General features: G+C 43.4%; 1 protein-coding gene across 1 annotated transcript in view; it reads left to right on the top strand.

Annotated features, from left to right (window-relative positions):
* The first annotated feature begins 5,749 nt into the window (after positions 1-5,749).
* LOC126354914 (death-associated inhibitor of apoptosis 2-like) overlaps positions 5,750-12,728 on the top strand; it is a 31,399-nt gene continuing 24,420 nt past the window's right edge. Inside the window, exon 1 of the mRNA XM_050004983.1 lies at positions 5,750-6,161. Coding sequence (XP_049860940.1) covers positions 5,979-6,161 — 183 coding nt within the window. The 5' untranslated portion in view covers positions 5,750-5,978. The remainder of the gene's footprint in view (positions 6,162-12,728) is intronic.

A 12,728-nucleotide genomic window follows, 5' to 3' on the forward strand; every position in this document is an offset into this window, starting at 1 on the left:
TATTACTCAGCTTAGCCGCGAGTCCATAGGGGGTGGTATATGTGACGTACAGTATAACTGGTCAGCATTTCCACGCGGAATTTGCGAGTGTAAATCGGACAATCCTTGATCCGACTTAGCGGGTCGTGTCGTCGGATTTCCTCCTACATGTGCGCGGTGCAGCTTTAAATGTCGTCCCGTGCAGATTCTTCGTTGGCGCATTGGATGTCTCTGTCGGTGGAAGCTAATTATCTGAAACTGCAGTCGATCAACTTTGGTGTATCTATTTACTCGAAATTAACGTTCATAATGCCGTAATATCACTTTCATTCCTATTAGATCAATAATGAAACACTCATGCCACAAACTACTCGTAACCGAGTGCATGGCTACCATCGAACAAGACAGGAAGAGCTCTTAAGGCCGGTATCACACTATCAAATTTCTTTGTCAAATATCTTTGTCCAATACCTTTGTCAAAGAAATTTGATGGTGTAATAGGGAACGTTGTCGTCCAGTATTTGATCATAGAAGTCGCTTGTCTTCTGTTTACCGCAATGTGACATGTTACCACATGGAGCGCTAGCATCGCTGCATTCTGTCGTCTGTAGTGTTTTTATAAACATTGCCGGTATGTAAAATTGGTGTTTGCCGACAAATACAAAATTGATAGAGATGTATGAAGCTGGTGAGGCGCTTTAACACGTGGGGCACGCTGGATACAAAAATAGATTACGAAGATTGGAGACCTGACCTAAGTTAATCTAACCTAGCCTAACCCTTTCCTGTAGCAAGGAATCGGAGTGTTACAGTGAGCCTGCCTTCTGCAGATGTAGCATATCTTAAGTGAATATTGCGCTTTGTGATATGAGGATACACTTCATTGAGCACATACAGAAATGTATTCTCATCCATTTTTAAGTAACTGATGTATGACTTGACGTCCTCCACTATAAGCTTACGTAACAAGTTTTGTTGAATGCATTTATCGTATCGTCGTAAAACCCACGGCTTCACCCAGGTATGTTTCCTTTTTTATCCCCCGCACCACAGTGCAACTGTGGTACATGTAGCTGCTGCAGTTAATAATACGTTGCTGTTGTCAGCCATCTTGAACTTTACGAAAAATATGATGACAGTGTAATACCCCTTCTAGCACTATGTCAAAGATCTTCGTCAAATATATTTGATGAAATATTTGATCACATCTCTGATCAAATCTTTGACAAAGGAATCTGATAGTGTTCTACCGGCCTAACGCCGACTTCCTACATTAGCGCGCAGTCTGTATCTCTTACCAGTTAAGAGGCAAAATTATGATAAATAGTTTTAAAGATCCAGAGGCTCCTCCTAGTATTCATGTTGTCATAAATGACTTTAATTATTAAATATAAATAAACAAAATCGGTGACTTTGGCGCCAAGATGGCGGGACTTCCCGTCATGTATATTTCCCAGGCTGACGCCTGTTGCTAAGCTCCGGCGCCGAGCCTCACCCCACTACGAACGACATATGGTCGCTTCGTCACCTAGCCAGCCAGCGTGGGAAATGCTCTCCGATTCATGGCCGGCTACGGACTACAGCACTTCCTAACTATCGTGAATACATCAATAAGAGACAACAATTTATTAAAACTGATAAAAAATTTCTCCCTCGCGTAAGAGGCACCTTACAAACTGCTCAAATTTTGACACAAGATGTTCTGCAGTGCGTGAAGACAAGTTGGTGTTTTATACTGCTGATAACACTACCAGTAATTTTGGTCGTGTGAAGAGAAAGGAAGCTGAAAATATTTTTAGAAAAGTTCAACGTGATTTAGACAGATTTCTTATAGGACTTGGTTGTTCAGCACACGTTGTAAGCAAACCATTTCTGAAAACTCTTCTTGGATCCATCACGAACTCGGGACAGTGGCTGAACAAACAGTATGTAGATGAAATGCCAAACAACAACCGTTCTCCTATAAGGTGTAATAGATTCAGCACTTCACAGGTGCCATCCTCAGACTCCTTACAGAACATCAACAAGTACACAATGCAGTGTATGTCTGGTGTATAACACAAATTAATAATACAGATACATGGCAAGACCGGCAAAGTTCGTTGCTCTACACAAAATGTGACATAAAGGGACATAAAGAGTTAAATTTGCAGCAAATCACGCTACACTAGAACATTTTCACGTGCTGGTTGCTATCAATAAACAAACACAATACTCATACAAGACATCCAATAGTAACCACAGGAAAAATATGTGACGTAACCAATCAAACCCCCCATGAACCATGGGCCTTGCCTTTGGTGGGGACGCTTGCGTGCCTCAGCGATACAGATGGCCGTACCGTAGGCGCAACCACAACGGAGGGGTATCTGTTGAGAGGCCAGACAGGGGCAACATTCTGGATGATTGACTGATCTGGCCTTGTAACACTAACCAAAACGGCCTTGCTGTTGTGGTACTGCGAACGGCTGAAAGCAAGGGAAAACTACAGCCGTAATTTTTCCCGAGGGCATGCAGCTTTACTGTATGGTTAAATGATGATGGCGTCCTCGTGGGTAAAATATTCCGGAGGTAAAATAGTCCCTCATTCGGATCTCCGAGGGGGGGGGGGGGGGGGGGGAATACAAGAGGATGTTGTTATCAGGAGAACGAAAACTGGCACCCTACGTATCGGAGCGTGGAATGTCAGATCCCTTAATCGGGCAGGTAGGTTAGAAAATTTAAAAAAGGAAATGAATATGTTAAAGTTAGATATAGTGGGAATTAGTGAAGTTCGGTGGCAGGAGGAACAAGACTTCTGGTCAGGTGAATACAGGTTTATAAATACAAAATCAAGTAGGGGTAATTAAGGAGTAGGTTTAATAATGAATAAAAAAATAGGAGTGCGGGTAAGCTACTAAAAACAGCATAGTGAACGTATTATAGTGACCACGATAGACACAAAGCCCACGCCTACTACAAAGTTCATATGCCAACTAGCTCTGCAGATCATGAAGAAAGTCAGGAAATCTATGATGAGATAAAAGAAATTATTCAGGTAGTGAAGGGAGACGAAAATTTAATAGTCATGGGTGACTGGAATTCGACAGTAGGAAAAGGGAGAGAAGGAAACATAGTAGGTGAAAATGAATTGGGGCTAAGAAATGAAAGAGGAAGCTGTCTGGTAGAATTTTGCACAGAGCATAACTTAATCATAGCTAACACTTGGTTCAAGAAAAATAAAAGAACGTTGTATACATGGAAGAACCCCGGAGATACTAAAAGGTATCAGATAGATTATATAATGGTAAGACAGAGATTTAGGAACCAGGTTTTAAATTGTAAGACATTTCCAGGGGCAGATGTGGACTCTGACTACTGAAGAAAGTACAAAAAGGTGCTAAATTAAGGAGTTGGGACCTGGATAAACTGAAAGAACCAGAGGTTATACAGAGTTTCAGGGACAGCATAAGGGAACAATTGACAGGAATTGGGGAAAGAATACAGTAGAAGAAGAATGGGTAGCTCTGAGGAATGAAATAGTGAAGGCAGCAGACGATCAAGTAGGAAAAAAGACGAGGGCTAGTAGAAATCCTTGGGTAACAGAAGAGATAGTGAATTTAATTGATGAAAGGAGAAAATAAAAAAATGCAGTAAATGAAACAGGCAAAAAGGAATACAGACGTCTCAAAAATGAGATCGACAGGAAGTGCAAAATGGCTAAGCAGGGATGGCTAGAGAACAAATGTAAGGATGTAGAAGCTTATCTCACTAGGAGTAAGATAGATACTGCCTACAGGAAAATTAAAGAGACCTTTGGAGAGAAGAGAACCACTTGTCTGAATATCAAGAGCTCAGATGGAAACCCTGCTCTAAGCAAAGAAGGGAAGGCGGAAAGATGGAAGGAGTATATAGGGGGTTTATACATGGGCAATGTACTTGAGGACAATATTATGGAAATGGAAGAGGATGTAGATGAGGACGAAATGGGAGGTAAGATACTGCGTGAAGAGTTTGACCGGGCACTGTAAGACCTGAGTCGAAACAAGATCACGGAAGTAGACAACATTCCATTAGAACTACTGACGGCCTTGGGAAAGCCACTACTGACAAAACTCTACCATCTGGTAAGATGTATGAGACAGGCGAAATACCCTCAGACTTCAGGAAGAATATAATAATTCCAATCCCAAAGAAAGAAGATGTTGACAGATGTGAAAATTACCGAACTATCAGTTTAATAAGTCACAGCTGCAAAATACTAACGCGAATTCTTTACAGACGAATGGAAAAACTGGTAGAAGCGGACCTCGGGGAAGATCAGTTTGGATTCCGTAGAAATATGGGAACACGTTAGACAATACTGACACTACGACGTATCTTGGAAGCTAGATTAACGCAAGGCAAACCTACGTTTCTAGCATTTGTAGTCTTAGAGACAGCTTTTGACAAAGTTAACTGGAATACTCTCTTTCAAATTCTAAAGGTGACAGGGGTAAAATACAGGGAGCGAAAGGCTATTTACAATTTGTACAGAAACCAGATGGCAGTTATAAGGGCCGAGGTGCATGAAAGGGAAGCAGTGGTTGGGAAGAGAGCGAAGCAGTGTTGTAGCCCCTCCCCGATGTTATTCAATCTGTATATTGAGCAAGCAGTAAAGGAAACAAAAGAAAAATTTAGAGTAGGTATTAAAATCCAGGGAGAAGAAATAAAAACTTTGAAGTTCGCCGATGACATTGTAATTCTGTCAGAGACAGCAAAGGACTTGGAAGAGCAGTTGACGGAATGGACAGTGTCGTGAAAAAGGATATAAGTTGAACATCAACAAAAGCTAAACGAGGGTAATGAAATGCAGTCGAATTAAGTTTCGAAAGCTTCTATTCTCTTCTTGTCCAAACTAGTTATCGTTCATGTTTCACTTCCATACATGTCTACGCTCCATACAAATACTTTCAGCAATGACTTCCTGACACATCTATACTCGATATTAACAAATTTCTCTTCTTCAGAAACGCTTTCCTTGCCTTTGCCAGTCTACATTTTATATCCTCTCTACTTCGACCATCATCAGTTACTTACTTTGCTCCCCAAATAGCGAAACTCATTTACTACTTTAAGCGTGTCATTTCCTAATCTAATTCCCGCAGCATCACCCGATTTAATTCGACTACATTCCATTATATTCGTTTTGCTTCTGTTGATGTTACCGTTACAGGTTTCGAATCGTTGCGGTTCATTTTCAGACGGTTTACACGCTTTCTTTATGATATGTGGTGTGTTTTCCACGACAATTAATCTATGAAAAACACACCACATGTCATAAAGAGATTGTGTAAACCGTCTGAGCATGAATCACAACGATTCGAAATCGGTAATGGTACCCTTTGAATAAGGAACTGAAAGTAAATTTGTGGCTGGTTGCTGTCCTAACACCATCAACAATGTATACTTGTTGATGATCTAAAATCTCATGTATAGGGGCCTGAGTGCTAATACCGGTTTAACGTGCCGGCACGCGCAGTTGAAATCTTCATTCCTCAATTGCTTACTTCCAACTAAAATATACTCTTTCCTTCTAGGCCAGTATAGATTCTGCAGACTATGTTCATTGTATTTGTAGATTTACAGGAAGCTTTTGACCATGTAGCCCGGAAAACACTCCGTAATTGTGGAGGTAGCAGGGATGAAATACGTGATGCGAAAGGTTATTCCCAACTTGTACAGAAACCAGGCTGCAGCTGCGGCCGCCAACGCTGCAGAGAGTTCGCGAGTGCTTAGCACTACGGTCTGTACACAGCAGGTACTGGGAAGGCGTCGTCGCTGGAAGCGATTGCTCACGCTGACGCTGTGCGGTTAGCGTCTGTGGTGAGGACTTCCCGGTGATATCGCCGCAGCAGTAAACAGATAACGGCCTGTGTTGAGGCTGCGCGGTCAAATGCGCAGCGCTAGCGCGTCAGTTGGGGCGCTGCCAGCGAGAACAGACCAACTCGCGCGGACGTACAGCTGCTCCTGCCGCTGCCATGTTGCTGCAACCAGCGCCGTCCACAGCCGCCGCGGGCGACGGCGGCGCAGCGCCCGGCCAGCAGCCGCCGCGGCAGACGGACGTAGCGGACTATGCTGCGCCGTCGCTGGCCACGACGGAGGGCCGCCTGCGGACCTTCAGGCACGGCGACTGGCCCGTCAGCTTCCTGACCGCCGAAGAGGTGGGTAGTTCTGGGCTGTACGCGCACTCAGACGAGGCGCCTGATCGGAGTAGTTGAATCGAACTACATCGAACAGTGTTGTCAGATTTCTGGTCGCTACAATTTTTCACTGCGCTGATATGAAACTTCCTGGCAGATTGAAACTGTGTGCCGGACCGCGACTCGAACTCGGGACCTTTGCCTTTCGCCCGCAAGTGCTCTACAAACTGAGCTAGCCAAGCAGGACTCACGCCCTGTCCTCACAGCTTAAATTCTGCCAGTACCGCGTCTCCTACCCTCCAAACTTCACAGAAGCAGGAGAGCTTCTGTGAAGTTTGGAAGGTAGGAGACGAAGTACTGGCAGAATTAAAGCTGTGAGGGCGGGGCCGTGAGTCGTGCTTGGGGAGCTCAGCTGCTAGAGCAATTGCCCGCGAAACGCAAAGGTCCCGAGTTCGAGTCTCGGTCCGCCACACAGTTTTAATCTGCCAGGAGGTTTCATTTTAGCTAGCGCTGTTTAGCAAATGCAGAAATAGTGCAAAGAGTTATCGATCGCAGTAATGTTACCTGTAACTGAATTACATTTATTTATTAACATACCACACCCATAAAACGGGGTCGTTAATAATAACGACGCGACGTAAAGTAACGTAGGAGGCTAGTTACCATTCTAGCGAATATATCTACATCTGTAGTTAAGCTGCCTAGGTCGCATAAAAAATCGTACAAAGAATGACTTTATTGCTCATCTTTGCGCAGTGACAATATCGTAACCAATGAGGTTTATCCGAGGTGCTAGTTGAACTAGCTGGCACGGTAGCTCAGCGTCTTCGGTCAGAGGATTAGCTGCCCTCTGTAAAAAAAAAAAAAAAAAAAAAAAGGTTAATCTAGCGACAGTGAACTCGAACGGATGTCTTACGGCGTCCGCCCCGAGCAGATACAAATAACTAAAACGAACAAAATGAGATTTTAAAAAAAGTTGCTAGATCACTTGCCCGCGGAAGGCAAATGTCTCGAGTTCGAGTCTCGGTCTGACACACAGTTTTAATCTGCCAGGAAGTTTCATTTTAGCTAGCACTGTTTAGCAAATGCAGAAATAATGCGCAGAGTTATCGATCGCAGTAATGTTGCGTGTAACTGAATTAAACTTATTTATTTACATATCACACCCATAAAATAGGCCGCTTAATAATAACGACGCGACGTAAAGTAACGTAGGAGGCTAGCGACCATTCTGGTGAATATGCGTACATCTGTAGTTAAGCTGCATAGGTCGTATAAAAAATCATACAACAGGTGAAGAATGACTTTATTGATCACCAAGTTAGCATTACTCGTTTTGGAATTATTTCCATCTTCAGAATCCAAAATGCAAAACTAGCTCAAGGACTAGAATGTTACCAGCTGTGCAAGTATTATGAGATGATGGGCTGCTTAATCTCGGCAGCGACAAGAAAACAATACCAGCGAATAGTAACAGATGGCTATCGATTCAACTGCTCCCTTCAACGAACTTCCCGAGAGACTGCCAATAATCGCTATATGCTGCTGTAATTTATGTTATATATACATTTCAGTGGATCTTTTTTTTAAAAAAAGAACTTCCGTATTTTTATTGGTTTCATTTTGTCCTCCATCTTACCGTATCTTGTGCTAATCTTTCTGTCTCCACTAATTACTGCATCGCACACACTCACTAATTTGTATTGTATATCCATTAAAAGCACCTTTTCAGTTTCACGCCCGCTTATTTTCCAATATTTATTGGCAGTATGCGTTTTGGCAGCATACCACCAATATCACGTGTATAATATTTGTGTATCAGTTGTTAATATAAGAGCCCCATGAAGTACTAAAAATCTTTATAGCTTGTGTACGTCGCGGGGATCTATAATTAAAAAATTATGCATAAATATTAGGTACTTGATACTACCGAAACGTGTTGTGCCATAAATATTGGAAAATAGACGTGCGTGAAACCGAAAAAGTGTTATTTCATATGTTTCGTAACACGGTCGCAAACCTTAGTCAGTTTCATGCAGTATGAAGAAATTTAAGTTGTATCGTACATATCGTAATCTTTGTCTGTCACTACTAATTTTCCCCAATACTGCTGCTTCCAGCGCAAGTTTAAGTGTTTCTGAATGCCGTAGCAGTTGTCGCAATAACCAACTTGTCTCTTCTACTGGTAATGGTCTTGCTTAGACATCTTTCTCAATCTATTCTTTTTAATATTTCTTCATTTAATACTTCGTGTCCACTTAACTTTTAACATTCTTCCTTAGCACCATATTTCCAACGTTTCGAGTTTTTCTTTCACAGTGCTGTGCTTCATATGTACTTCCCCAGATCCAAATCAATTTTAGATATCAGTCGAGCTGTTTCATTGAATAAAGTGTCCTTCGCCTGTGATAATCTTCTTCTGATGTCTTCCTTGGTTTGACCACCTTCAGTAATCTTGCTTTCTGGATAGAAGAATGATACACTCGTGTGCTACAGTTCCGTTCCCAATTTCTGATGTTAAGCGAGTCGCCATTCGCCTTTCTTTTACTCTTCATCGCCTTAGTCTTTGTTGTGTTTATTTGTGCTAAGTACGCTGTTCATTCCCGCAAACGAGACTTCTAGGTCTTTCTTACATCGGGCTAGAACCCTTATCGTGTCTGTGATCCTTAGCGCATGTATCTGTTCCCCAGGCACTGAAATTTCCTTTCACTGCCTTCGTTGCTTCTTCGAAGTACAAATTGAACAGCAGTGGTTGTAACGTTGCTGTACTCCTTTCTTAACGACTACTTGCCTTTCTTCACGTTGTACTTTTATTATTCCTACTTGATTTTCGGAGGTGCTGCAGGGTATCTTCTGTTTTCTCCTTTATCCCCGACTTCCTAGGTCGGCCGGGGTGGCCGAGCGGTTCTAGGCGCTTCAGTCCGGAACCGCGCGACTGCTACGGTCGCAGGCTCGAATCCTGCCTCGGGCATGGATGTGTGTGATGTCCTTACGTTAGTTAGGTTTAAGTAGTTCTAAGTTCTAGGGGACTGATGACCTCAGATGTTAAGTCCCATAGTGCTCAGAGCCATTTGAACAATTTGAACCCAACTGCCTAGGAATTGTCACCACGATTTAGTCTAGCTCCACAAATGCTAGGACGATATTTTGTGTTCTGTTCACTCTGCCTTCCATTCCTAAGCACGAAGTTACCGCCAGCTGCTTCTCTGATTCCTTTCTTGCAGCTGCTCTAGTCTTCCCTATGAGCGTTGTCCTCTCACGAGAAAGTTAACTACGACTTTGTTGTAAGTTCGCTACTAAAACGAGACAGATGGAAAATATTAAGTAAACTGTTCATTGTTACTAAAGTAACCGCCATATCCGTTAATACATTTATCTAACTGTGAGAGAAGACCATGAACGTGAAAAAATGTTGCCAACGGAACCACGATAGTAACCAGGCATGCACCTCTTTGTCCAAATCAGATGGTGCTGAAGGAGGAAGACAGACAGGTAGTGTGCAACTTCTACAAGAGCAAAGTACAAGATGAAGAAAGATAACTTGTTAAGAAGAGAATATGGCAACGTTGCAACCACTGTTGTACAACTTGTATGTCAAAGAAACAATAAGGGCAGTGACAGGAAATTTCAGTGCAAAGGGAATAGATATGTGTGCTAAATATCAAAGACGCGATAAGCCTTGCCTCAGAGCACTAAAAATAGGGCAATGAAGTGGGAAGATCTCGGGGCGGCTTACCAGCGCAATCGAAATAACCTGTTCTATTGGAGGATAGTGCCCTCCCACTTGCTGCCAAATGTTGTTTCGACTATGCTGGAGACGCTTCGCGGGAACCGTTCCACAACTTGCCTTCCCATATGATTTCTGTATTTTTGGAGCTCCGAAGAAAGGCATTCGTGATCGCCGATTTGCTTTAAAGAGGTGCATGCCGGGGCACAGTGAAGGTTCCGTAGGAAACCACAAATATTTTTCCATGAAAGCATTGAGCGAGGTGGCGCAGTGGTTGGACACTGGACACGCATTCGGGAGGACGACGGTTCAGTCCCGTGCCAGGCCATCCTGATTTAGGTTTTCCGTGATTTCCCTAAATCGCTCGAGGCAAATGCTGGGATGGTTCCTTTGAAAGGGCAAGGACGATTTCCATCCCCGTCCATCCCTAATCCAATGAGAACGATGACCTCGCTGTCTGGTCCCCTTCCCCAAAACAATCCAACCAACCCTAGTTTTTTCCATCTATATTGCTTTCATTTGACTGCCCTTATACGTAATATTTTAAAGAAGAAAAAGTCCCAGCACCAAAATTAAACTTGTATCTTGCAGTGGCGTCTGCGTTGATTTGAATTCAGCGGACACCATGATGTTGGTATCTACTGAAGGGTCTGCCAACGAGATACAAACCTACCTTTCATAATTACGCTGATCAGCGAAAACATTATGACCACTGCTTAACAGCTTGTTTGTCCGGCTTTGGAACGAAATACATCACTGATTCTTCGGATCAGGGATCCGACAGTGTGTTGTCAGGTTTTTGGAGGTTTGTGGCATTAGATGTCTACGCACTGGTCACGTAATTCGCGTAAATAACGGGCCGCTGATTTGTGTAAGCGGCTATGGTACCCGAAAGCGGCCCAGATGGGTTCCATAGTGCGAGGGTAAGTCAACTAATATCCGCAATTTACGAGGTGCATTCAAGCTCTAAGGCCTCCGATTTTTTTTTTCTAATTAACTACTCATCCGAAATCGATGAAACTGGCGTTACTTCTCGACGTAATCGCCCTACAGACGTACACATTTTTCACACCACTGACGCCATGATTCCATGGCAGCGGCGAAGGCTTCTTTAGGAGTCTGTTTTGACCACTGGAAAATCGCTGAGGCAATAGCAGCACGGCTGGTGAATGTGCAGCCACGGAGAATGTCTTTCATTGTTGGAAAAAGCCAAAAGTCACTAGGAGCCAGGTCAGGTGAGTAGGGAGCTTGAGGAATCAGTTCAAAGTTGTCATCACGAAGAAACTGTTGCGTAACGTTAGCTCGATGTGCGGGTGCGTTGTCTTGGTGTAACAGCACACGCGCAGCCCTTCCCGGACGTTTTTGTTGCAGTGCAGGAAGGAATTTGTTCTTCAAAACATTTTCGTAGGATGCACGTGTTACAGTAGTGCCCTTTGGAACGCAGTGGGTAAGGATTACGCCCTCGTTGTCCCAGAACATGGACACCATCATTTTTTCATCCCTGGTGGATACCCGAAATTTTTTTGGTGGCGGTGAATCTGTGTGCTTCCATTGAGCTGACTGGCGCCTTGTTTCTGGATTGAAAAATGGCATCCACGTCTCATCCATTGTCACAACCGACGAAAAGAAAGTCCCATTCACGTTGTCGTTGCGCGTCAACATTGCTTGGCAACATGCCACACGGGCAGCCATGTGGTCGTCCGTCAGCATTCGTGGCACCCACCTGGATGACACTTTTCGCATTTTCAGGTCGTCATGCAGGATTGTGTGCACAGAACCCACAAAAATGCCAACTCTGGAGGCGATCTATTCAACAGTCATTCGGCAATCCACCAAAACAATTCTCTCCACTTTCTCGATAATATCGTCATACCGGGTTGTGCAAGCCCAAGGTTGTTTCGGTTTGTTGTCACACAATGTTCTGCTTTCATTAAACTGTCGCATCCACGAACGCACTTTCGACACATCCATAACTCCATCACCACATGTCTCCTTCAACTGTCAGTTGGGTTCACACCATGCAAATTCAGAAAACGAATGATTGCACGCTGTTCAAGTAAGGAAAACGTCGCCATTTTAAGTATTTAAAACAGCTATAATTGTCGCCGTTGGCGGTAAAATTCCATCTGCCGTATGGTGCTGCCATCTCTGGGACGTATTGACAATGAACTCGGCCTCATTTTAAAACAATGCGCATGTTTCTATCTCTTCCCAGTCCGGAGAAAAAAAAATCGGCCTTAAAACTTGAATGCACCTCGTAGTTATAATTTTTGTTTATTTTGCTAGTACTGTCGTTTCACATTGATGCCACATGCTTTCTTTATTTGTTGTTATATCTTTGCAATTTTCAAGCTGCTAGGTTAGTTTCGTTATCGCTGTCGTGTTGTTACTGATGGCTGCTCCGCTGTCTATTTGCACCAAAGAAGAGCAACGTTCAGTGATCCGTTTTTTCTGGTCGGGAGGTCGAAATTCATCGAAGACTTTCGTTATAGTACGGGAACAGTGTTTTGCCACAACGGATTGTCTATGAATGGATTGAAAAATTCCGAAATGGTCGCACAAGTGTTACGCACGATGCAGGAGCCGGACGACCGTTTACAGCCACAAATGAAGAAACCAAGTGAAATGATTCTCTCAGACAGGCGATTAGCTATTGACGAAATGACACATCGTCTGCAAATTAGTCAAGGTTCTGCCTACGACATCATCCACAACAGACTTGAGTTTCATGAAGTTTGTGCAAGATGGGTCCAAAACAACTCACACAGTTGCATAAAGAAACGCCCTTGGACATCTGCAAAAAACACAAGCTATGGTAACGAAGGGGGCAACTTCTTAGGCAGGATCATTACTGGTGACGA

Source organism: Schistocerca gregaria, chromosome 3, assembly GCF_023897955.1.
Source record: "Schistocerca gregaria isolate iqSchGreg1 chromosome 3, iqSchGreg1.2, whole genome shotgun sequence".
Taxonomy (NCBI): Eukaryota; Metazoa; Arthropoda; class Insecta; order Orthoptera; family Acrididae; genus Schistocerca; species Schistocerca gregaria.